This window comes from Oncorhynchus kisutch, linkage group LG8 (assembly GCF_002021735.2).
Source record: "Oncorhynchus kisutch isolate 150728-3 linkage group LG8, Okis_V2, whole genome shotgun sequence".
Taxonomy (NCBI): Eukaryota; Metazoa; Chordata; class Actinopteri; order Salmoniformes; family Salmonidae; genus Oncorhynchus; species Oncorhynchus kisutch.
The window spans coordinates 5,174,944-5,202,921 of record NC_034181.2 but is presented as its reverse complement, the minus strand read 5'-3'; the positions used below and the strand labels follow the sequence as shown (position 1 = coordinate 5,202,921).

The window sequence follows — 27,978 nt, the reverse complement described above, 5'->3', positions numbered from 1 at the left end:
GAACATTCTATATGCCAGTGAAACAGAATATCATGCCCTCAGAAATGTCAATTCCTCTGCTTGGAGGTGTAAAACACAACGGGACATATTTACATGTACTATAGTTTTTTTGTGAAGGCTGGCTGAATTTGTGTGTTCTTTAATCTCAATATGAATTCAACAGATTCTCCTTTCTTCCTGTTTTTGTTTGTTGTGTTTACTTATACTGTAAATGTTGATACTGGAGACTGTTATCAGAAGAAACTGTGTAACCCAGCATTTATAGTGGCTAGGAAATGCATTGCCATTAATTGGAAGGTTGGTAATCCTCCCACAATGTCACAATGGATAGCAGAAATGTCAAGTTATGTATCACTAGATGTGATTTATTACCAGATTAAGGGTTTACTGGTAACTTTCATAAGGTCTGGAAGCCTTATATGGAATACTGTACGACAAAAGGAGTCTGTATTGAAAACATGCCCAAGTCAGGGGAGATACCTATTTAGGCAACTGCTGGGTTGCTCAGTCCTGGCCCTGGGGTTGTACCGTCCTGTGGCTTGTCACTCTTGCCTTGGCCTAACACACCTGAAACCAAAAAGGAATGTTTCACTAAGATCCTAAATCTGAGTGAGGTGTGTTGGGTTGGGTTGGGGCGCTGCAGAGCCGTGGACCCCTAGGGGCAGGACAGGGTGATCCAGCTATATTGTGTGTAAGTAACACGATCTATACAGTACTATTAGGCCTATGATATGAATTACAGTGCCCTCTGTAATTAACGAGACAGTGAAGCATGTGCTCTTCTTTTGGCTTTAAACTCCAAATGTTTGGATTTTCAACCAAACAATCCCTATGAAGTTAAAGTGCAGATTGTCACCATTAATTTGATTTGTTATTTTCATCCATATCTGGTCAACCGTTTATAAATGATTTATAACACTTTTCATACATTGTGCCCCCCCCCCCCCCCCCCATTTTAATGGGACCAAAAGTATTGGGACAAGATAAACTGTATTTGTATTAAGGTAGTAAATCTTATTTGGTCCCACGTTCCTAGCACGCAATGACTCCATCATGCTTGTGACTCTACAAATTGGTTGGATGCGTTTGCTGTTTGTTTTAGATAATTTTGTGCCCAATTGTACTAAATTGTAAATTATGTATTGTGTCAGTCCCCCAAGACGTGCTAACCTCTCCTTACAATAACAGGGGAGGTTAGCATTTTATATCATACCCCGAAGACATGCTAATCTCTCACCATTACAATAACAGGAGAGGTTAGCATTTTCTATCATACCCCCAAGACATGCTAACCTCTCCTTACAATAACAGGGGAGGTTAGCATTTTATATCATATATTATAACACTCTGCTTCATGTCACTAGGTTTATAACACTCTGCCTCACTCTGCTCCATGTCACTAGGTTTATAACACTCTGTCTCACCCAATTTATATTATACCCCGAAGACATGCTAATCTCTCACCATTACAATAACAGGGGAGGTTAGCATTTTATATCATATATTATAACACTCTGCTTCATGTCACTAGGTTTATAACACTCTTCCTCACTCTGCTCCATGTCACTAGGTTTATAACACTCTGCTCCATGTCACTAGGTTTATAACACTCTGCTCCATGTCACTAGGTTTATAACACTCTGCCTCACTCTGCTCCACGTCACTAGGTTTATAACACTCTGCTCCACGTCACTAGGTTTATAACACTCTGCCTCACTCTGCTCCATGTCACTAGGTTTATAACACTCTGCTCCATGTCACTAGGTTTATAACACTCTGCTCCATGTCACTAGGTTTATAACACTCTGTCTCACTCTGCTCCACGTCACTAGGTTTATAACACTCTGCTCCATGTCACTAGGTTTATAACACTCTGCTCCATGTCACTAGGTTTATAACACTCTGCTCCATGTCACTAGGTTTATAACACTCTGCCTCACTCTGCTCCACGTCACTAGGTTTATAACACTCTGTCTCACTCTGCTCCATGTCACTAGGTTTATAACACTCTGCTCCACGTCACTAGGTTTATAACACTCTGCCTCACTCTGCTCCATGTCACTAGGTTTATAACACTCTGCTCCATGTCACTAGGTTTATAACACTCTGCTCCATGTCACTAGGTTTATAACACTCTGTCTCACTCTGCTCCACGTCACTAGGTTTATAACACTCTGCTCCATGTCACTAGGTTTATAACCATAATATGCCTAAACAGCAGACACTACATCCTTCTTTGGCGGTAATTGTTCTTGGATTGCTGGGACTGCTTTCCCTTTGTCTTTGTTCATTTCCCCTGCTAATGAACGAGGCTACTGCAACATCACTAATGAACGAGGCTACTGCAACATCACTAATGAACGAGGTTACTGCAACATCACTAACGAACGAGGTTACTGCAACATCACTAATGAACGAGGCTACTGCAACATCACTAATGAATGAGGCTACTGCAACATCACTAATGAATGAGGCTACTGCAACATCACTAATGAATGAGGCTACTGCAACATCACTAATGAACGAGGCTACTGCAACATCACTAACGAACGAGGTTACTGCAACATCACTAATGAACGAGGCTTCTGGCAGCATCACTAATGAACGAGGCTACTGCAACATCACTAATGAATGAGGTTACTGCAACATCACTAATGAACGAGGCTACTGCAACATCACTAATGAATGAGGCTACTGCAACATCAAATCAAATCAAATCAAATTTATTTATATAGCCCTTCGTACATCAGCTGATATCTCAAAGTGCTGTACAGAAACCCAGCCTAAAACCCCAAACAGCAAGCAATGCAGGTGTAGAAGCACGGTGGCTAGGAAAAACTCCCTAGAAAGGCCAATACCTAGGAAGAAACCTAGAGAGGAACCAGGCTATGTGGGGTGGCCAGTCCTCTTCTGGCTGTGCCGGGTGGAGATTATAACAGAACATGGCCAAGATGTTCAAATGTTCATAAATGACCAGCATGGTCGAATAATAATAAGGCAGAACAGTTGAAACTAGAGCAGCAGCACAGTCAGGTGGAAGTTGAAACTGGAGCAGCAGCATGGCCAGGTGGACTGGGGACAGCAAGGAGTCATCATGTCAGGTAGTCCTGGGGCATGGTCCTAGGGCTCAGGTCCTCCGAGAGAGAGAAAGAAAGAGAGAAGGAGAGAATTAGAGAACGCACACTTAGATTCACACAGGACACCGAATAGGACAGGAGAAGTACTCCAGATATAACAAACTGACCCCAGCCCCCCGACACATAAACTACTGCAGCATAAATACTGGAGGCTGAGACAGGAGGGGTCAGGAGACACTGTGGCCCCATCCGAGGACACCCCCGGACAGGGCCAAACAGGAAGGATATAACCCCACCCACTTTGCCAAAGCACAGCCCCCACACCACTAGAGGGATATCTTCAACCACCAACTTACCATCCTGAGACAAGGCTGAGTATAGCCCACAAAGATCTCCGCCACGGCACAACCCAAGGGGGGGGGGCGCCAACCCAGACAGGATGACCACAACAGTGAATCAACCCACTCAGGTGACGCACCCCCTCCAGGGACGGCATGAGAGAGCCCCAGCAAGCCAGTGACTCAGCCCCTGTAATAGGGTTAGAGGCAGAGAATCCCAGAGGGGAACCGGCCAGGCAGAGACAGCAAGGGCGGTTCGTTGCTCCAGAGCCTTTCCGTTCACCTTCCCACTCCTGGGCCAGACTACACTCAATCATATGACCCACTGAAGAGATGAGTCTTCAGTAAAGACTTAAAGGTTGAGACCGAGTTTGCGTCTCTGACATGGGTAGGCAGACCGTTCCATAAAAATGGAGCTCTATAGGAGAAAGCCCTGCCTCCAGCTGTTTGCTTAGAAATTCTAGGGACAATTAGGAGGCCTGCGTCTTGTGACCGTAGCGTACGTGTAGGTATGTACGGCAGGACCAAATCAGAGAGATAGGTAGGAGCAAGCCCATGTAATGCTTTGTAGGTTAGCAGTAAAACCTTGAAATCAGCCCTTGCTTTGACAGGAAGCCAGTGTAGAGAGGCTAGCACTGGAGTAATATGATCAAATTTTACATCATTAATGAATGAGGCTACTGCAACATCACTAATGAACGAGGCTTCTGGCAGCATCACTAATGAACGAGGCTACTGCAACATCACTAATGAATGAGGCTACTGCAACATCACTAATGAACGAGGTTACTGCAACATCACTAATGAACGAGGTTACTGCAACATCACTCATGAACGAGGCTACTGCAACATCACTAATGAATGAGGCTACTCGCAACATCACCAATGAACGAGGCTACTGCAACATCACTAATGAATGAGGCTACTCGCAGCATCACTAATGAACGAGGCTACTGCAACATCACTAATGAACGAGGCTACTGCAACATCACTAATGAACGAGGCTACTGCAACATCACTAATGAACGAGGCTACTGCAACATCAATAATGAACAAGGCTACTCGCAACATCACTAATGAACGAGGCTACTGCAACATCACTAATGAACAAGGGTCCTGGCAGCATCACTACTGAACGAGGCTACTGCAACATCACTAATAAACGAGGCTACTGCAGCATCACTAATGAACGAGGCCTCTGCAACATCACTAATGAATGAGGCTACTGCAACATCACTAATGAATGAGGCTACTGCAACTTCACTAATGAACAAGGGTCCTGGCAGCATCACTACTGAACGAGGCTACTGCAACATCACTAATAAACGAGGCTACTGCAGCATCACTAATGAACGAGGCCTCTGCAACATCACTAATGAATGAGGCTACTGCAACATCACTAATGAACGAGGCTACTGCAACATCACTAATGAACAAGGGTCCTGGCAGCATCACTACTGAACGAGGCTACTGCAACATCACTAATGAACGAGGCTACTGCAACATCACTAATGAACAAGGGTCCTGGCAGCATCACTACTGAACGAGGCTACTGCAACATCACTAATAAACGAGGCTACTGCAGCATCACTAATGAACGAGGCCTCTGCAACATCACTAATGAATGAGGCTACTGCAACATCACTAATGAATGAGGCTACTGCAGCATCACTAATGAACGAGGCTACTGCAACATCACTAATGAACGAGGCTACTGCAACATCACTAATGAACGAGGCTACTCGCAACATCACAAATGAACGAGGCTTCTGGCAGCATCACTAATGAACGAGGCTACTGCAGCATCACTAATGAATGAGGCTACTGCAACATCACTAATGAACGAGGCTACTGCAACATCACTAATGAACGAGGCTTCTGGCAGCATCACTAATGAACGAGGCTACTGCAACATCACTAATGAACGAGGCTACTGCAACATCACTAATGAACGAGGCTACTGCAACATCACTAATGAATGAGGCTACTCGCAACATCACTAATGAACGAGGCTACTGCAACATCACTAATGAACGAGGCTACTGCAACATCACTAATGAACGAGGCTACTCGCAACATCACTAATGAATGAGGCTACTCGCAACATCACAAATGAATGAGGCTACTGCAACATCACTAATGAACGAGGCTACTGCAACATCAATAATGAACGAGGCTACTCACAACATCACTAATGAACGAGGCTACTGCAACATCACTAATGAACGAGGCTACTGCAACATCACTAATGAACGAGGCTACTGCAACATCACTAATGAACAAGGTTACTGGCAGCATCACTACTGAACGAGGCTACTGCAACATCACTAATAAACGAGGCTACTGCAGCATCACTAATGAATGAGGCCTCTGCAACATCACTAATGAATGAGGCTACTGCAACATCACTAATGAATGAGGCTACTGCAACATCACTAATGAACAAGGGTCCTGGCAGCATCACTACTGAACGAGGCTACTGCAACATCACTAATAAACGAGGCTACTGCAGCATCACTAATGAACGAGGCCTCTGCAACATCACTAATGAATGAGGCTACTGCAACATCACTAATGAATGAGGCTACTGCAACATCACTAATGAACAAGGGTCCTGGCAGCATCACTACTGAACGAGGCTACTGCAACATCACTAATAAACGAGGCTACTGCAGCATCACTAATGAACGAGGGCTCTGCAACATCACTAATGAATGAGGCTACTGAAACATCACTAATGAATGAGGCTACTGCAGCATCACTAATGAACGAGGCTACTGCAACATCACTAATGAACGAGGCTACTGCAACATCACTAATGAACGAGGCTACTCGCAACATCACAAATGAACGAGGCTTCTGGCAGCATCACTAATGAACGAGGCTACTGCAGCATCACTAATGAACGAGGCTACTGCAACATCACTAATGAACGAGGCTACTGCAACATCACTAATGAACGAGGCTTCTGGCAGCATCACTAATGAACGAGGCTACTGCAACATCACTAATGAACGAGGCTACTGCAACATCACTAATGAACGAGGCTACTGCAACATCACTAATGAATGAGGCTACTCGCAACATCACTAATGAACGAGGCTACAGAAACATCACTAATGAACGAGGCTACTGCAACATCAATAATGAACGAGGCTACTCGCAACATCACTAATGAATGAGGCTACTCGCAACATCACAAATGAACGAGGCTACTGCAACATCACTAATGAACGAGGCTACTGCAACATCACTAATGAATGAGGTTTCTGGCAGCATCACTAATGAACGAGACTACTGCAACATCCCTAATGAACGAGGCTACTGCAACATCACTAATGAACGAGGCTTCTGGCAGCATCACTAATGAACGAGGCTACTGCAGCATCACTAATGAACGAGGCTACTGCAACATCACTAATGAACGAGGCTACTGCAACATCACTAATGAACGAGGCTACTGCAGCATCACTAATGAACGAGGCTACTGCAACATCACTAATGAACGAAGCTTCTGGCAGCATCACTAATGAACGAGGCTACTGCAGCATCACTAATGAACGAGGCTACTGCAGCATCACTAATGAACGAGGCTACTGCAGCATCACTAATGAACGAGGCTACTGCAACATCACTAATGAACGAGGCTACTGCAGCATCACTAATGAACGAGGCTACTGCAACATCACTAATGAACGAGGCTACTGCAGCATCACTAATGAACGAGGCTACTGCAACATCAATAATGAACGAGGCTACTCACAACATCACTAATGAACGAGGCTACTGCAGCATCACTAATGAACGAGGCTACTGCAACATCACTAATGAACGAGGCTACTGCAACATCACTAATGAACGAGGCTACTGCAACATCACTAATGAATGAGGCTACTGCAACATCACTTGAGAGAACTGCCCACAACAGGTGTAGGAAGTGTGGGACAGAACATGGCTCTGGTTGGTTCTGGGAGCCAATGCTTTTTTCCTATGCTGTTTCACATTCATACCTCCCGCATCGCTCCGTATGCTATTGTTTAATGCAGGCTGGAACACCGAATAATTACCAACATAAAAATAGCTTCGTTATGAGTTAGAAATGTGGGTGTTGGTAATGTTCGGTTTATAGTCCCAGCTCTACTGCTCTAGCTTGCTTATGACATGAGTGTCCGTGCACGTCAACACATGCATTATTATTAGTGATTTAAAGTAATATTTGCATCAGGGTTTTGGTTATTGTGTCCAATTCATCTGTTTTCTCAATACTGCACCTTCCTTTTTGGATAATGAGCTGCTAGACATTCCTCAGCAGGACAGTGTTTGTGGCTCAGGAGGAGAATGGCGTCTGGCACAGTAGCAGTTTAGATAGACTAGAAAAAGGCCAATATCGGGCTCGGACAATTATTGGTCGTTTTCTAGGCAGGGGCTCCTCAAACAAGCCCAGCAGCTTTAGTTCCCTATCCTGGCTCCTGTATGACACACATACACACACACACACACACACACACACAGGTGACATTCTGTTCCTCCAATGTGGTGGTTTGGGGGAATGTTTCCTGTCTCAGGGTAGCAGCAGACTCTGAAGAGGGGTCACAGGGAAGCCAGGAGGGGGGGGGGGGGTCGGATTGCCACACACACACAGACACCAAAGAGTCGTGTTGCTAGGTCTACATCGGCCGGCTGTTGCCTTGTCTGATTCCGTTGGTCGGACAGATTCTCAATGTCTCCTTCAAACAGATTCTCTATGTCTCCTTCAAACAGATTCTCCATGTCTCCTTCAAACAGATTCTCCATGTCTCCTTCAAACAGATTCTCCATGTCTCCTTCAAACAGATTCTCCATGTCTCCTTCAAACAGATTCTCTATGTCTCCTTCAAACAGATTCTCCATGTCTCCTTCAAACAGATTCTCTATGTCTCCTTCAAACAGATTCTCCATGTCTCCTTCAAACAGATTCTCCATGTCTCCTTCAAACAGATTCTCCATGTCTCCTTCAAACAGATTCTCCATGTCTCCTTCAAACAGATTCTCCATGTCTCCTTCAAACAGATTCTCCATGTCTCCTTCAAACAGATTCTCCATGTCTCCTTCAAACAGATTCTCCATGTCTCCTTCAAACAGATTCTCCATGTCTCCTTCAAACAGATTCTCCATGTCTCCTTCAAACAGATTCTCCATGTCTCCTTCAAACAGATTCCCCATGTCTCCTTCAAACAGGCAGCGTGTTTTGGCAGGGTGACCCTGGTTCACAGGCTACTAGATCAGAGGGCTCTGGGGAAGGGACGGGAACCAGGGGGGGTTAGGGAGAGAGAGAGAGAGGTGTTTGTTGCAGATAGACCCATTGATGTCTGTTTGTCTGTCTGGCTGCTTTGCTATCTGTCTGGCTGGCTGGGGCTCCTAGACCAGGGGACTCTGTTATGTCTGAGGAAGGAACCATGTTCTGCTACTGATCCCCATGCTTAAAGCGGCTGGGTTTCATTAGGCTGTTTACCACGTCAAATGTCTTTCTGGTTATAAAACGTTCAGATAGAAACCTATTGTATAGAACAGATAATGCCTAGCTTGTAGAATCAAGTGTCTCCAGGGCTGTTCGATCGGGTTCAAGTCCGGGCTCTGAATGGGCCACTCAAGGACATTCAGTGACTTGTTCTGAAGCTGTGTGCTTAGTGTCGTTGTCCTGTTGGAAGGTGAACCTTTTCCCCAGTCTGAGGTCCTGAGCGCTCTGGAGCAGGTCTTTCATCAAGGATCTTTCTGTACATTGCTCCGTTAATATTTCCCTCGATCCCGACTAGTCTCCCAGTCTCTGATGGTCAACTCAGTTCCAGAGTTCCGCTGAAAAACATCCCCACAACATGACGAGCTCCCTACTGTTGGTCTGAGGCACTGCAGCGGTCTGAGGCACTGTGGTGGTCTGAGGCACTGTGGTGGTCTGAGGCACTGTGGTGGTCTGAGGCACTGTGGTGGTCTGAGGCACTGTGGTGGTCTGAGGCACTGCAGCGGTCTGAGGCACTGCGGTGGTCTGAGGCACTGTGGTGGTCTGAGGCACTGTGGTGGTCTGAGGCACTGTGGTGGTCTAAGGCACTGTGGTGGTCTGAGGCACTGTGGTGGTCTGAGGCACTGCACTGTGGTGGTCTGAGGCACTGCACTGTGGTGGTCTGAGGCACAGTGGTGGTCTGAGGCACAGTGGTGGTCTGAGGCACAGTGGTGGTCTGAGGCACAGTGGTGGTCTGAGGCACTGTGGTGGTCTGAGGCACTGTGGTGGTCTGAGGCACTGTGGTGGTCTAAGGCACTGCATCTCAGTGCAAGAGGCATCACACCAGTGATACAGTCTGGTTCGAATCCAGACTGTATCACATCTGGCTGTGATTGGGAGTCCCATAGGGCGGCACAAAATTGTCCCAGCGTCGGCCGGGTTCGGCCAGGGTAGGCCGTCATCGTAAGTAAAAATGTGTTCTTAACTGACTTGCCTAGTTAAATAAAATAAAAAATATAATGATTCTACCACCACCATGCTTCACCGTAGGGATGGTGCCCGGCTTCCTCCAGATGTGATGCTCGGCATTCAGGCTGAAGAGTTCAATCTTGGTTTCATCAGGCCAGAGAACCTTGTTTCTCGTCCTTTCGGTGCCTTTTGAAAAATTCATGCGTCATGTGTCTTTTACTGAGGTGTGACTTCCGTCTGGCTACTCTACCATAGAGACCTGATTGGTGGAGTGCTGCAGAGATACCTATCCTTCTGGATGCCTCTCCCATCTCCACAGAGGAAATCTGGAGCTCTGTCAGAGTGACCATCAGGTTCTTGGTCACCTCCCTGACCAAGGCCCTTCTCTGCCGATTGCTCAGTTTGAGCAAGAAGAGTCTTGGGGGCTCCAAACGTCTTCCATTTAAGAATGCTGCAGAAATGTTTTCGTACCCTTCCCCAGATCTGTGCCACGACACAATCCTGTATCGGAGCTCTACGGACAATTCCTTCAACCTCATGGCTTGGTTTTTTGCTCTGACATGCACTGTCAACTGTGGGACCTTATATAGACAGGTGTGTGCCTTTCAAAATCATGTCCAATCAATTGAATTTACCACAGGTGGACTCCAAGTTGTAGAAACATCTCAAGGATGATCAATGGAAACAGGATGCACCTGCAAAGGGTCTGAATACAATGTACATGTAAATTACTAATTATTATCTCCCCAAAATGTCTAAAAACCTGTTTTCGCTTTGTCATTATGGGGTATTGTGATGTCATTATGGGGTATTGTGTATAGGTTGATGGGGGGGGGGGGGGGATTTAATAATAAGGCTGTAATGTAACTATGTAACAAATTGTGGGAAAAAAGGGGTCTGAATTCTTTCCGAAGGCAAAGAGAGACAAGGGGGTTATAGGTGTCTGGTTTAGTTAATACAACTGTACTGAGCTGCTTTAAACAATCACAGTTCCCAGTACCTCTTAATGTGTTACTGCATAGAGACTCTAGTGGTCATTCACCTGCACACTGGTGGGAGGAGCAATAGGATGCCAGTGGGAGGAGCTGTAGGAGGACGGGCTCATTGGAGCAATAGGATGCCGGTGGGAGGAGCTATAGGAGGCTGGTGGGAGGAGCTATTGGAGGATGTGCTCATTGGAGCTATAGGAGGCTGGTGGGAGGAGCTGTAGGAGGCTGGTGGGAGGAGCTATAGGAGGACGGGCTCATTGGAGCTATAGGAGGCTGGTGGGAGGAGCTGTAGGAGGCTGTGGGAGGAGCTGTAGGATGATGGTGGGAGGAGCTATAGGAGGACGGGCTCATTGGAGCTATAGGATGCTTGTGGGAGGAGCTATAGGATGCTGATGGGAGGAGCTATAGGATGCTGATGGGAGGCGCTGTAGGAGTACGGGCTCATTGGAGCTATAGGATGCTGGTGAGAGGAGCTATAGGAGGACTGGCTCATTGGAGCTGTAGAATGCTGGTGGGAGGATCTATAGGATGCTGGTGGGAGGAGCTATAGGAGGACTGGCTCATTGGAGCTGTAGAATGCTGGTGGGAGGATCTATAGGATGCTGGTGGGAGGAGCTATAGGAGGACTGGCTCATTGGAGCTATTAGGATGCTGGTGGGAGGATCTATAGGATGCTGGTGGGAGGAGCTATAGGAGGACTGGCTCATTGGAGCTGTAGAATGCTGGTGGGAGGAGCTATATGAGGACTGGTTCATTGGAGCTATATAATGCTGGTGGGGGGAGCTATAGGATGCTGGTGGGAGGATCTTTTGGATGCTGGTGGGAGGAGCTATAGGAGGACGGGCTCATTGGAGCTATAGGAGGCTGGTGGGAGGAGCTGTAGGAGGCTGGTGGGAGGAGCTGTAGGATGATGGTGGGAGGAGCTATAGGAGGACGGGCTCATTGGAGCTATAGGATGCTTGTGGGAGGAGCTATAGGATGCTGATGGGAGGAGCTATAGGATGCTGATGGGAGGCGCTGTAGGAGTACGGGCTCATTGGAGCTATAGGATGCTGGTGAGAGGAGCTATAGGAGGACTGGCTCATTGGAGCTGTAGAATGCTGGTGGGAGGATCTATAGGATGCTGGTGGGAGGAGCTATAGGAGGACTGGCTCATTGGAGCTGTAGAATGCTGGTGGGAGGATCTATAGGATGCTGGTGGGAGGAGCTATAGGAGGACTGGCTCATTGGAGCTATTAGGATGCTGGTGGGAGGATCTATAGGATGCTGGTGGGAGGAGCTATAGGAGGACTGGCTCATTGGAGCTGTAGAATGCTGGTGGGAGGAGCTATATGAGGACTGGTTCATTGGAGCTATATAATGCTGGTGGGGGGAGCTATAGGATGCTGGTGGGAGGATCTTTTGGATGCTGGTGGGAGGAGCTATAGGAGGACAGGGTCATTGGAGCTATAGGAGGCTGGTGGGAGGAGCTATAGGAGGCTGGAGGGAGGAGCTATATGATGCTGGTGGGAGGAGCCATAGGAGGCTGGTGGGAGGGGCTATACGATGCTGGTGGGAGGGGCTATATGAGGCTGGTGGGAGGAGCCCGTCCTCCTATAGCTCCTCCCACCAGCATCCTATAGCTCCTCCCACCAGCCTCTACTCACACTCACACACACACACACACACACACAGATCTCACTTGACAAGGAGATAGGAGTTTTGTTAAACTCCAGACAGACAGGCAGACAGAGACAGACAGACACAGACAGACCGACAGACAGGCAGGCAGACAGGCAGGTAGGTAGTTCCCCCTACCACCAGCTATTAATATTACCATTGTCTAATAGAAGACGCTGTGATGATTATTCAAATGTTCTGTGTTCTTGTTTCTCTGTAGTGTTTCCGGGCACTGTGCTGTAAAGGACCTCCCCCGTCCAGACCAGAGTATGATGTGGTGTGTATCGGACTGACCGGGGCCGGCAAGAGCAGCCTACTGGCGTGGCTGTGTAATGAGGGGAGCCACGGCATCGGTCCTACCACAGGTACCGACACACACACACACACACACACACACACACACACACACACACAGAATGCCTTGTCTATCTATCTATTGATTTATCTGTTGACAAAACTATTATATTGTCTTCCATGATCAGAAAGAAAGAACGAGGGGCGAGAGAAATCCCAGAAAGCTTTCTCTTTTTCAGAAGAAGATAAGGCTTAGGGCTAGTATATCACCCCTGCCAAATCGAGTATATCACCCCTGCCAAATCGAGTATATCACCCCTGCCAAATCGAGTATATCACCCCTGCCAAATCGAGTATATCACCCCTGCCAAATCGAGTATATCACCCCTGCCAAATCGAGTATATCACCCCTGCCAACACGAGTATATCACCCCTGCCAAAACTAGTATATCACCCCTGCCAACACGAGTATATCACCCCTGCCAAATCGAGTATATCACCCCTGCCAAATCGAGTATATCACCCCTGCCAAATCGAGTATATCACCCCTGCCAAATCGAGTATATCACCCCTGCCAAATCGAGTATATCACCCCTGCCAAATCGAGTATATCACCCCTGCCAACACGAGTATATCACCCCTGCCAAAACTAGTATATCACCCCTGCCAACACGAGTATATCACCTCTGCCAAAACGAGTATATCACCCCTGCCAAAACGAGCATATCATCCCTGACAAAACTAGTATATCACCCCTGCCAAAACTAGTATATCACAACTTCCAAAACGAGTATATCACCCTTGCCAAAACTAGTATATCACCCCTGCCAACACGAGTATATCACCCTTGCCAAAACTAGTATATCACCCCTGCCAAAACTGGTATATCACCCCTGCCAACACGAGTATATCACCCCTGCCAACACGAGTATATCACCCCTGCCAAAACGAGTATATCATCCCTGACAAAACGAGTATATCACCCCTGCCAAAACTAGTATATCACCCCTGCCAAAACTAGAATTTCACCCCTGCCAAAACGAGTATATCACCCCTGCCAAAACTAGTATATCACCCCTGCCAAAACGAGTATATAACCCCTGCCAAAACGAGTATATAACCCCTGCCAACACGAGTATATCACCCCTGCCAAAACGAATATATCACCCTTGCCAAAATGAGTATATCATCCCTGACAAAACTAGTATATCACCCCTGCCAAAACTAGAATTTCACCCCTGCCAAAACGAGTATATCACCCCTGCCAAAACTAGTATATAACCCCTGCCAAAACTAGTATATCACCCCTGCCAAAACGAGTATATCACCCCTGCCAAAACGAGTATATCACCCCTGCCAAAACGAGTATATAACCCCTGCCAACACGAGTATATCACCCCTGCCAAAACGAGTATATCACCCTTGCCAAAACGAGTATATCATCCCTGACAAAACTAGTATATCACCCCTGCAAAAACTAGAATTTCACCTCTGCCAAAACGAGTATATCACCCCTGCCAAAACGAGCATATCATCCCTGACAAAACTAGTATATCACCCCTGCCAAAACTAGTATATCACAACTTCCAAAACGAGTATATCACCCTTGCCAAAACTAGTATATCACCCCTGCCAACACGAGTATATCACCCTTGCCAAAACTAGTATATCACCCCTGCCAAAACTGGTATATCACCCCTGCCAACACGAGTATATCACCCCTGCCAACACGAGTATATCACCCCTGCCAAAACGAGTATATCATCCCTGACAAAACGAGTATATCACCCCTGCCAAAACTAGTATATCACCCCTGCCAAAACTAGAATTTCACCCCTGCCAAAACGAGTATATCACCCCTGCCAAAACTAGTATATCACCCCTGCCAAAACGAGTATATAACCCCTGCCAAAACGAGTATATAACCCCTGCCAACACGAGTATATCACCCCTGCCAAAACGAATATATCACCCTTGCCAGAATGAGTATATCATCCCTGACAAAACTAGTATATCACCCCTGCCAAAACTAGAATTTCACCCCTGCCAAAACGAGTATATCACCCCTGCCAAAACTAGTATATAACCCCTGCCAAAACTAGTATATCACCCCTGCCAAAACGAGTATATCACCCCTGCCAAAACGAGTATATCACCCCTGCCAAAACGAGTATATAACCCCTGCCAACACGAGTATATCACCCCTGCCAAAACGAGTATATCACCCTTGCCAAAACGAGTATATCATCCCTGACAAAACTAGTATATCACCCCTGCAAAAACTAGAATTTCACCCCTGCCAAAACGAGTATATCACCCCTGCCAAAACGAGTATATCACCCCTGCCAAAACTAGAATTTCACCCCTGCCAAAACGAGTATATCACCCCTGCCAAAACGAGTATATCACCCCTGCCAAAACGAGTATATCACCCCTGCCAAAACGAGTATATCACCCCTGCCAAAACGAGTATATCACCCCTGCCAAAACGAGTATATCACCCCTGCCAAAACTAGAATTTCACCCCTGCCAAAACTAGTATATCACCCCTGCCAAAACGAGTATATCACCCCTGCCAAAACGAGTATATCACCCCTGCCAAAACGAGTATATCACTCTGCCAAAAAACATCACCCTGCTCCGCTTTTCTTCCATCTCCACTCTCCTTTCTCCCCTGTCCAATCTACACTCCCCTCTCCTTCTCCTCTCCTCCTCCTCTCCCCTCTCACCTCTCCCCTCCCCTCTCTCCTCTCCCCTATCTCTTGTCCTCTATCCTATCCCCCCTCCACTCTCCAATCTCCACTCTCCCTTCTCCATCCCTCTCCCTTCTCGCCTCTCTCTTCTCCCCAATCCCCTCTCCTCCCTCTCTCCCCTTTCTGCTCTCCTCTCCCCTTTCCCCTCTCCTCTACCCTCTACCCTATTCCCTCGCCCTTTCCCCTCCCCTCTCCCCTCCTCTCTCCTCTAACCTCTCCTCTCTCCTCTACACTATCCCCTCTCATCTACCAACTCCCCTCTCCTCTCTCTACCCTATCTCCTCTCCTCCCCCTATCCCCTCTCTCCTTTCCCTCTCCTCTCCCCTATCCTCTCTCTTCTCTTCTCTTCTCTCTCCTCTACCCTACCCTATCCCCTCTCCTCTACCCTCGCTCCTCTCCCATCTCCTCTCTCCCCTCTCCATCCCTCTACCCTATCCCCTTTCCTCTACCCTATACTCTCTCCTCTACCCTATCCTCTCTCCTATCTCCTCTCCCCTCTCGTCTCTCTCCTCTCCATCCCTCTCCCCTATCCTATCCTATCCCCTCTCCTCTCTTCCCTTTCCATCCCTCTCCTCTCTCCCCTTTCCATCCCTCTCCCCCCTCTGTCCCTCTCTCCTCTCTCCCCTCTCCCCTTCCCCTCTCCTCCCCTCTCCCCTCTCCCCTCTCCTCTCTCCACTCTCCATTCCTCTTCCCGTACCCCTAAACCTCAGGGATTGGGCCATGATTATTCTCCTTCTTCTCCGCAGACACAGTCCAGAGTTGCCTTTGCTCACTGCCACTTCAACCTCAAACCCACGGCTAAATATAAAGACATTACTCTGAGTGCAGGGAGGGAGGAAAACCCCGTCCTCTGGCTGTCTGCTGGGGCTTTAATAGATAAAATACAGCCGTTATTTACCTATGTGGGGAGTTATTCTGGCAACCCTTCTGAAGGTAGGGTTAAGATGAAGCTCTCAGCATGCTTACTGTCTACCGATGGCTACAGACAGACAGGCAGGCAGGTAGGCAGACACAGACAGACAGACAGACAGGCAGACAGGCAGGCAGGCAGACAGAGACAGACAGACAGACATACCGACAGACAGGCAGGCAGGCAGGCAAGCAGGCAGGCAGACAGAGACAGACAGACCGACAGACAGACAGACAGGCAGACAGGCAGGCAGGCAGACAGAGACAGACAGACACAGACAGACAGACCGACAGACAGGCAGACAGGCAGGCAGGTAGGCAGACACAGACAGAGACAGACAGACAGGCAGGCAGGCAGGCAGGTAGGCAGACACAGACAGAGACAGACAGACACCGACAGGCAGACAGGCAGACAGGCAGGCAGGCAGACAGACAGACAGACAGACAGACAGACAGACAGACAGACAGACAGACAGACAGACAGACAGACAGACAGACAGACAGACAGACAGACAGACAGACAGACAGACAGACAGACAGACAGACAGACAGACAGACAGACAGACAGATGGTTGGATGAGAGAGAGCCTCTGCTGTTGAATGCAGGTACAGTACACCTGCAGGAGAGTTTTGCAAAACTGTGTTCTTCTCAACATGTTGAAAAGCTCTGGGTTTAGAGTTGGGATCATATGGTTTAGATTGTTGTTAAACAGGAACCACAACCATCTCAAACACTGCTCTGTATTGGTAACCCTGACACTAAAACACACTTGTGTTTTCAAATGTCATCTCTTGTTAACTCAACATGTTGGTGGTTTTGAAATAATTCGCTAAACGTTTCGTTGGAATATTCTGGATGTGGGGAAGTAGATTTTCAAATGATTTTTTAAGAGGTCCAACAAATGTTTCAGAGTCAATTCTATTACAATTCAATCAGTCCTTCTACATGTTAGTCTGACTGTCTCTCTTCTTCTACATGTTAGTCTGACTCTGTCTCTCTTCTACATGTTAGTCTGACTGTCTCTCTTCTTCTACATGTTAGTCTGACTGTCTCTCTTCCACATGTTAGTCTGACTGTCTCTCTTCTTCTACATGTTAGTCTGACTGTCTCTCTTCTACATGTTGTCTGACTCTGTCTCTCTTCCACATGTTAGTCTGACTGTCTCTCTTCTTCCACATGTTAGTCTGACCCTGTCTCTCTTCTTCTACATGTTAGTCTGACTGTCTCTCTTCCACATGTTAGTCTGACTGTCTCTCTTCTTCTACATGTAAGTCTGACTCTGTCTCTCTTCCACATGTTAGTCTGACTGTCTCTCTTCTTCTACATGTTAGTCTGACTGTCTCTCTTCTACATGTTAGTCTGACTGTCTCTCTTCTTCTACATGTTAGTCTGACTGTCTCTCTTCTTCTACATGTTAGTCTGACTGTCTCTCTTCTACATGTTAGTCTGACTGTCTCTCTTCCACATGTTAGTCTGACTGTCTCTTCTTCTACATGTTAGTCTGACTCTGTCTCTCTTCTACATGTTAGTCTGACTGTCTCTCTTCTTCTACATGTTAGTCTGACTGTCTCTCTTCCACATGTTAGTCTGACTGTCTCTTCTTCTACATGTTAGTCTGAATCTGTCTCTTCTTCTACATGTTAGTCTGACTGTCTCTCTTCTTCTACATGCTAGTCTGACTGTCTCTCTTCTACATGTTAGTCTGACTGTCTCTCTTCTACATGTTAGTCTGACTGTCTCTCTTCCACATGTTAGTCTGACTGTCTCTTCTTCTACATGTTAGTCTGACTCTGTCTCTCTTCTACATGTTAGTCTGACTGTCTCTCTTCTTCTACATGTTAGTCTGACTGTCTCTCTTCCACATGTTAGTCTGACTGTCTCTTCTTCTACATGTTAGTCTGAATCTGTCTCTCTTCTACATGTTAGTCTGACTGTCTCTCTTCTTCTACATGTTAGTCTGACTGTCTCTCTTCTACATGTTAGTCTGACTCTGTCTCTCTTCCACATGTTAGTCTGACTGTCTCTCTTCTTCTACATGTTAGTCTGACTGTCTCTCTTCTTCTACATGTTAGTCTGACTGTCTCTTTTCTTCTACATGTTAGTCTGACTGTCTCTCTTCTTCTACATGTTAGTATGACTGTCTCTCTTCTTCTACATATTAGTCTGACTGTCTCACTTCTTCTACATGTTAGTCTGACTGTCTCTTTTCTACATGTTAGTCAGACTGTCTCTCTTCCACATGTTAGTCTGACTGTCTCTCTTCTTCTACATGTTAGTCTGACTGTCTCTCTTCTTCTAGATGTTAGTCTGACTGTCTCTCTTCTACATGTTAGTCTGACTGTCTCTCTTCTTCTACATGTCAGTCTGACTGTCTCTCTTCTTCTACATGTTAGTCTGACTGTCTCTCTTCTACATGTTAGTCTGACTGTCTCTATTCTTCTACATGTTAGTCTGACTGTCTCTCTTCTACATGTTAGTCTCACTCTGTCTCTCTTCTTCTACATGTCAGTCTGACTGTCTCTCTTCTTCTACATGTTAGTCTGACTGTCTCTCTTCTACATGTTAGTCTGACTCTGTCTCTCTTCTTCTACATGTTAGTCTGACCCTGTCTCTCTTCTTCTACATGTCAGTCTGACTGTCTCTCTTCTCCTACATGTTAGTCTGACTGTCTCTATTCTACATGTTAGTCTGACCCTGTCTCTCTTCTTCTACATGTTAGTCTGACTGTCTCTCTTCTACATGTTAGTCTGACTGTCTCTCTTCTACATGTTAGTCTGACCCTGTCTCTCTTCTTCTACATGTTAGTCTGACTGTCTCTCTTCCACATGTTAGTCTGACTGTCTCTCTTCTTCTACATGTTAGTCTGACTGTCTCTCTTCCACATGTTAGTTTGACTGTCTCTCTTCTTCTACATGTTAGTCTGACTGTCTCTCTTCTTCTACATGTTAGTCTGACTGTCTCTCTTCCACATGTTAGTCTGACTGTCTCTCTTCTACATGTTAGTCTGACTGTCTCTCTTCTTCTACATGTTAGTCTGACTGTCTCTCTTCTACATGTTAGTCTCACTCTGTCTCTCTTCTTCTACAGTCAGTCTGACTGTCTCTCTTCTTCTACATGTTAGTCTGACTGTCTCTCTTCTACATGTTAGTCTGACCCTGTCTCTCTTCTTCTACATGTTAGTCTGACTGTCTCTCTTCCACATGTTAGTCTGACTGTCTCTCTTCTTCTACATGTTAGTCTGACTGTCTCTCTTCTACATGTTAGTCTGACCCTGTCTCTCTTCCACATGTTAGTCTGACTGTCTCTCTTCTTCTACATGTTAGTCTGACTGTCTCTCTTCTTCTACATGTTAGTCTGACTGTCTCTCTTCTTCTACATGTTAGTCTGACTGTTCTCTTCTACATGTTAGTCTGACCCTGTCTCTCTTCTTCTACATGTTAGTCTGACTGTCTCTCTTCCACATGTTAGTCTGACCCTGTCTCTCTTCTTCTACATGTCAGTCTGACTGTCTCTCTTCTCCTACATGTTAGTCTGACTGTCTCTATTCTACATGTTAGTCTGACCCTGTCTCTCTTCTTCTACATGTTAGTCTGACTGTCTCTCTTCTACATGTTAGTCTGACTGTCTCTCTTCTTCTACATGTTAGTCTGACTGTCTCTCTTCTACATGTTAGTCTGACTGTCTCTCTTCTTCCACATGTTAGTCTGACTCTGTCTCTCTTCTTCTACATGTTAGTCTGACTGTCTCTCTTCTTCTACATGTTAGTCTGACTGTCTCTCTTCTACATGTTAGTCTGACCCTGTCTCTCTTCTTCTACATGTTAGTCTGACTGTCTCTCTTCCACATGTTAGTCTGACTGTCTCTCTTCTTCTACATGTTAGTCTGACTGTCTCTCTTCTTCTACATGTTAGTCCGACTGTCTCTCTTCTACATGTTAGTCTGACTGTCTCTATTCTTCTACATGTTAGTCTGACTGTCTCTCTTCTACATGTTAGTCTCACTCTGTCTCTCTTCTTCTACATGTCAGTCTGACTGTCTCTCTTCTTCTACATGTTAGTCTGACTGTCTCTCTTCTACATGTTAGTCTGACTCTGTCTCTCTTCTTCTACATGTTAGTCTGACCCTGTCTCTCTTCTTCTACATGTCAGTCTGACTGTCTCTCTTCTCCTACATGTTAGTCTGACTGTCTCTATTCTACATGTTAGTCTGACCCTGTCTCTCTTCTTCTACATGTTAGTCTGACTGTCTCTCTTCTTCTACATGTTAGTCTGACTGTCTCTCTTCTACATGTTAGTCTGACTCTGTCTCTCTTCTTCTACATGTTAGTCTGACTGTCTCTCTTCTTCTACATGTTAGTCTGACTGTCTCTCTTCTACATGTTAGTCTGACCCTGTCTCTCTTCTTCTACATGTTAGTCTGACTGTCTCTCTTCCACATGTTAGTCTGACTGTCTCTCTTCTTCTACATGTTAGTCTGACTGTCTCTCTTCCACATGTTAGTTTGACTGTCTCTCTTCTTCTACATGTTAGTCTGACTGTCTCTCTTCTTCTACATGTTAGTCTGACTGTCTCTCTTCCACATGTTAGTCTGACTGTCTCTCTTCTACATGTTAGTCTGACTGTCTCTCTTCTTCTACATGTTAGTCTGACTGTCTCTCTTCTACATGTTAGTCTCACTCTGTCTCTCTTCTTCTACATGTCAGTCTGACTGTCTCTCTTCTTCTACATGTTAGTCTGACTGTCTCTCTTCTACATGTTAGTCTGACCCTGTCTCTCTTCCACATGTTAGTCTGACTGTCTCTCTTCTTCTACATGTTAGTCTGACTGTCTCTCTTCTTCTACATGTTAGTCTGACTGTCTCTCTTCTACATGTTAGTCTGACCCTGTCTCTCTTCTTCTACATGTTAGTCTGACTGTCTCTCTTCCACATGTTAGTCTGACTGTCTCTCTTCTACATGTTAGTCTGACTGTCTCTATTCTTCTACATGTTAGTCTGACTGTCTCTCTTCTACATGTTAGTCTCACTCTGTCTCTCTTCTTCTACATGTCAGTCTGACTGTCTCTCTTCTTCTACATGTTAGTCTGACTGTCTCTCTTCTACATGTTAGTCTGACTCTGTCTCTCTTCTTCTACATGTTAGTCTGACCCTGTCTCTCTTCTTCTACATGTCAGTCTGACTGTCTCTCTTCTCCTACATGTTAGTCTGACTGTCTCTATTCTACATGTTAGTCTGACCCTGTCTCTCTTCTTCTACATGTTAGTCTGGCTGTCTCTCTTCTACATGTTAGTCTGACTGTCTCTCTTCTTCTACATGTTAGTCTGACTGTCTCTCTTCTTCTACATGTTAGTCTGACTGTCTCTCTTCTACATGTTAGTCTGACTCTGTCTCTCTTCTACATGTTAGTGTGACTCTGTCTCTCTTCGTCTACATGTTAGTCTGACTGTCTCTCTTCTTCTACATGTTAGTCTGACTGTCTCTCTTCTACATGTTAGTCTGACCCTGTCTCTCTTCTTCTACATGTTAGTCTGACCGTCTCTCTTCCACATGTTAGTTTGACTGTCTCTCTTCTTCTACATGTTAGTCTGACTGTCTCTCTTCTACATGTTAGTCTGACCCTGTCTCTCTTCCACATGTTAGTCTGACTGTCTCTCTTCTTCTACATGTTAGTCTGACTGTCTCTCTTCTACATGTTAGTCTGACTGTCTCTCTTCTTCTACATGTCAGTCTGACTGTCTCTCTTCTTCTACATGTTAGTCTGACTGTCTCTCTTCCACATGTTAGTCTGACTGTCTCTCTTCTTCTACATGTTAGTCTGACTGTCTCTGTTCTACATGTTAGTCTGACTGTCTCTATTCTTCTACATGTTAGTCTGACTGTCTCTCTTCTACATGTTAGTCTCACTCTGTCTCTCTTCTTCTACATGTCAGTCTGACTGTCTCTCCTCTTCTACATGTTAGTCTGACTGTCTCTCTTCTACATGTTAGTCTGACTGTCTCTATTCTTCTACATGTTAGTCTGACTGTCTCTCTTCTACATGTTAGTCTCACTCTGTCTCTCTTCTTCTACATGTCAGTCTGACTGTCTCTCTTCTTCTACATGTTAGTCTGACTGTCTCTCTTCTACATGTTAGTCTGACTCTGTCTCTCTTCTTCTACATGTTTTCTGACCCTGTCTCTCTTCTTCTACATGTCAGTCTGACTGTCTCTCTTCTCCTACATGTTAGTCTGACTGTCTCTATTCTACATGTTAGTCTGACCCTGTCTCTCTTCTTCTACATGTTAGTCTGACTGTCTCTCTTCTTCTACATGTTAGTCTGACTGTCTCTCTTCTACATGTTAGTCTGACTCTGTCTCTCTTCTACATGTTAGTCTGACTCTGTCTCTCTTCTTCTACATGTTAGTCTGACTGTCTCTCTTCTTCTACATGTTAGTCTGACTGTCTCTCTTCTACATGTTAGTCTGACCCTGTCTCTCTTCCACATGTTAGTCTGACTGTCTCTCTTCTTCTACATGTTAGTCTGACTGTCTCTCTTCTTCTACATGTTAGTCTGACTGTCTCTCTTCTTCTACATGTTAGTCTGACTGTTCTCTTCTACATGTTAGTCTGACCCTGTCTCTCTTCTTCTACATGTTAGTCTGACTGTCTCTCTTCCACATGTTAGTCTGACCCTGTCTCTCTTCTTCTACATGTCAGTCTGACTGTCTCTCTTCTCCTACATGTTAGTCTGACTGTCTCTATTCTACATGTTAGTCTGACCCTGTCTCTCTTCTTCTACATGTTAGTCTGACTGTCTCTCTTCTACATGTTAGTCTGACTGTCTCTCTTCTTCTACATGTTAGTCTGACTGTCTCTCTTCTACATGTTAGTCTGACTGTCTCTCTTCTTCCACATGTTAGTCTGACTCTGTCTCTCTTCTTCTACATGTTAGTCTGACTGTCTCTCTTCTTCTACATGTTAGTCTGACTGTCTCTCTTCTACATGTTAGTCTGACCCTGTCTCTCTTCTTCTACATGTTAGTCTGACTGTCTCTCTTCCACATGTTAGTCTGACTGTCTCTCTTCTTCTACATGTTAGTCTGACTGTCTCTCTTCTTCTACATGTTAGTCCGACTGTCTCTCTTCTACATGTTAGTCTGACTGTCTCTATTCTTCTACATGTTAGTCTGACTGTCTCTCTTCTACATGTTAGTCTCACTCTGTCTCTCTTCTTCTACATGTCAGTCTGACTGTCTCTCTTCTTCTACATGTTAGTCTGACTGTCTCTCTTCTACATGTTAGTCTGACTCTGTCTCTCTTCTTCTACATGTTAGTCTGACCCTGTCTCTCTTCTTCTACATGTCAGTCTGACTGTCTCTCTTCTCCTACATGTTAGTCTGACTGTCTCTATTCTACATGTTAGTCTGACCCTGTCTCTCTTCTTCTACATGTTAGTCTGACTGTCTCTCTTCTTCTACATGTTAGTCTGACTGTCTCTCTTCTACATGTTAGTCTGACTCTGTCTCTCTTCTTCTACATGTTAGTCTGACTGTCTCTCTTCTTCTACATGTTAGTCTGACTGTCTCTCTTCTACATGTTAGTCTGACCCTGTCTCTCTTCTTCTACATGTTAGTCTGACTGTCTCTCTTCCACATGTTAGTCTGACTGTCTCTCTTCTTCTACATGTTAGTCTGACTGTCTCTCTTCCACATGTTAGTTTGACTGTCTCTCTTCTTCTACATGTTAGTCTGACTGTCTCTCTTCTTCTACATGTTAGTCTGACTGTCTCTCTTCCACATGTTAGTCTGACTGTCTCTCTTCTACATGTTAGTCTGACTGTCTCTCTTCTTCTACATGTTAGTCTGACTGTCTCTCTTCTACATGTTAGTCTCACTCTGTCTCTCTTCTTCTACATGTCAGTCTGACTGTCTCTCTTCTTCTACATGTTAGTCTGACTGTCTCTCTTCTACATGTTAGTCTGACCCTGTCTCTCTTCCACATGTTAGTCTGACTGTCTCTCTTCTTCTACATGTTAGTCTGACTGTCTCTCTTCTTCTACATGTTAGTCTGACTGTCTCTCTTCTACATGTTAGTCTGACCCTGTCTCTCTTCTTCTACATGTTAGTCTGACTGTCTCTCTTCCACATGTTAGTCTGACTGTCTCTCTTCTACATGTTAGTCTGACTGTCTCTATTCTTCTACATGTTAGTCTGACTGTCTCTCTTCTACATGTTAGTCTCACTCTGTCTCTCTTCTTCTACATGTCAGTCTGACTGTCTCTCTTCTTCTACATGTTAGTCTGACTGTCTCTCTTCTACATGTTAGTCTGACTCTGTCTCTCTTCTTCTACATGTTAGTCTGACCCTGTCTCTCTTCTTCTACATGTCAGTCTGACTGTCTCTCTTCTCCTACATGTTAGTCTGACTGTCTCTATTCTACATGTTAGTCTGACCCTGTCTCTCTTCTTCTACATGTTAGTCTGGCTGTCTCTCTTCTACATGTTAGTCTGACTGTCTCTCTTCTTCTACATGTTAGTCTGACTGTCTCTCTTCTTCTACATGTTAGTCTGACTGTCTCTCTTCTACATGTTAGTCTGACTCTGTCTCTCTTCTACATGTTAGTGTGACTCTGTCTCTCTTCGTCTACATGTTAGTCTGACTGTCTCTCTTCTTCTACATGTTAGTCTGACTGTCTCTCTTCTACATGTTAGTCTGACCCTGTCTCTCTTCTTCTACATGTTAGTCTGACCGTCTCTCTTCCACATGTTAGTTTGACTGTCTCTCTTCTTCTACATGTTAGTCTGACTGTCTCTCTTCTACATGTTAGTCTGACCCTGTCTCTCTTCCACATGTTAGTCTGACTGTCTCTCTTCTTCTACATGTTAGTCTGACTGTCTCTCTTCTACATGTTAGTCTGACTGTCTCTCTTCTTCTACATGTCAGTCTGACTGTCTCTCTTCTTCTACATGTTAGTCTGACTGTCTCTCTTCCACATGTTAGTCTGACTGTCTCTCTTCTTCTACATGTTAGTCTGACTGTCTCTGTTCTACATGTTAGTCTGACTGTCTCTATTCTTCTACATGTTAGTCTGACTGTCTCTCTTCTACATGTTAGTCTCACTCTGTCTCTCTTCTTCTACATGTCAGTCTGACTGTCTCTCCTCTTCTACATGTTAGTCTGACTGTCTCTCTTCTACATGTTAGTCTGACTGTCTCTATTCTTCTACATGTTAGTCTGACTGTCTCTCTTCTACATGTTAGTCTCACTCTGTCTCTCTTCTTCTACATGTCAGTCTGACTGTCTCTCTTCTTCTACATGTTAGTCTGACTGTCTCTCTCTACATGTTAGTCTGACTCTGTCTCTCTTCTTCTACATGTTTTCTGACCCTGTCTCTCTTCTTCTACATGTCAGTCTGACTGTCTCTCTTCTCCTACATGTTAGTCTGACTGTCTCTATTCTACATGTTAGTCTGACCCTGTCTCTCTTCTTCTACATGTTAGTCTGACTGTCTCTCTTCTACATGTTAGTCTGACTGTCTCTCTTCTACATGTTAGTCTGACTCTGTCTCTCTTCTACATGTTAGTCTGACTCTGTCTCTCTTCTTCTACATGTTAGTCTGACTGTCTCTCTTCTTCTACATGTTAGTCTGACTGTCTCTCTTCTACATGTTAGTCTGACCCTGTCTCTCTTCTTCTACATGTTAGTCTGACTGTTTCTCTTCCACATGTTAGTCTGACTGTCTCTCTTCTTCTACATATTAGTCTGACTGTCTCTCTTCTTCTACATGTTAGTCTGACTGTCTCTCTTCCACATGTTAGTCTGACTGTCTCTCTTCTTCTACATGTTAGTCTGACTGTCTCTCTTCTTCTACATGTTAGTCTGACTGTCTCTCTTCTACATGTTAGTCTGACTGTCTCTATTCTTCTACATGTTAGTCTGACTGTCTCTCTTCTACATGTTAGTCTCACTCTGTCTCTCTTCTTCTACATGTCAGTCTGACTGTCTCTCTTCTTCTACATGTTAGTCTGACTGTCTCTCTTCTACATGTTAGTCTCACTCTGTCTCTCTTCTTCTACATGTCAGTCTGACTGTCTCTCTTCTTCTACATGTTAGTCTGACTGTCTCTCTTCTACATGTCAGTCTGACTGTCTCTCTTCTTCTACATGTTAGTCTGACTGTCTCTCTTCTACATGTTAGTCTGACTCTGTCTCTCTTCTTCTACATGTTAGTCTGACCCTGTCTCTCTTCTTCTACATGTCAGTCTGACTGTCTCTCTTCTCCTACATGTTAGTCTGACTGTCTCTATTCTACATGTTAGTCTGACCCTGTCTCTCTTCTTCTACATGTTAGTCTGACTGTCTCTCTTCTACATGTTAGTCTGACTGTCTCTCTTCTTCTACATGTTAGTCTGACTGTCTCTCTTCTACATGTTAGTCTGACTGTCTCTCTTCTACATGTTAGTCTGACCCTGTCTCTCTTCTTCTACATGCTAGTCTGACTGTCTCTCTTCCACATGTTAGTCTGACTGTCTCTCTTCTTCTACATGTTAGTCTGACTGTCTCTCTTCTTCTACATGTTAGTCTGACTGTCTCTCTTCTACATGTTAGTCTGACTGTCTCTCTTCTACATGTTAGTCTCACTCTGTCTCTCTTCTTCTACATGTCAGTCTGACTGTCTCTCTTCTTCTACATGTTAGTCTGACTGTCTCTCTTCTACATGTTAGTCTCACTCTGTCTCTCTTCTTCTACATGTCAGTCTGACTGTCTCTCTTCTTCTACATGTTAGTCTGACTGTCTCTCTTCTACATGTCAGTCTGACTGTCTCTCTTCTTCTACATGTTAGTCTGACTGTCTCTCTTCTACATGTTAGTCTGACTCTGTCTCTCTTCTTCTACATGTTAGTCTGACCCTGTCTCTCTTCTTCTACATGTCAGTCTGACTGTCTCTCTTCTCCTACATGTTAGTCTGACTGTCTCTATTCTACATGTTAGTCTGACCCTGTCTCTCTTCTTCTACATGTTAGTCTGACTGTCTCTCTTCTACATGTTAGTCTGACTGTCTCTCTTCTTCTACATGTTAGTCTGACTGTCTCTCTTCTACATGTTAGTCTGACTGTCTCTCTTCTACATGTTAGTCTGACCCTGTCTCTCTTCTTCTACATGCTAGTCTGACTGTCTCTCTTCCACATGTTAGTCTGACTGTCTCTCTTCTTCTACATGTTAGTCTGACTGTCTCTCTTCTACATGTTAGTCTGACCCTGTCTCTCTTCCACATGTTAGTCTGACTGTCTCTCTTCTTCTACATGTTAGTCTGACTGTCTCTCTTCTTCTACATGTTAGTCTGACTGTCTCTCTTCTACATGTTAGTCTGACTGACTCTCTTCTTCTACATGTCAGTCTGACTGTCTCTCTTCTACATGTTAGTCTGACCCTGTCTCTCTTCTTCTACATGTTAGTCTGACCGTCTCTCTTCCACATGTTAGTCTGACTGTCTCTCTTCTTCTACATGTTAGTCTGACTGTCTCTCTTCTACATGTTAGTCTG

At 45.2% G+C, this 27,978-nt stretch overlaps 1 protein-coding gene across 1 annotated transcript in view; it reads left to right on the top strand.

Moving 5' to 3' along the window:
• Positions 1–27,978, top strand: part of arl15a (ADP-ribosylation factor-like 15a) — a 321,282-nt gene that overhangs the window by 70,860 nt on the left and 222,444 nt on the right. The window contains exon 2 of the mRNA XM_031829578.1: positions 12,726–12,870. Within this exon, the coding sequence (XP_031685438.1) occupies positions 12,726–12,870 (145 nt within the window). The remainder of the gene's footprint in view (positions 1–12,725; positions 12,871–27,978) is intronic.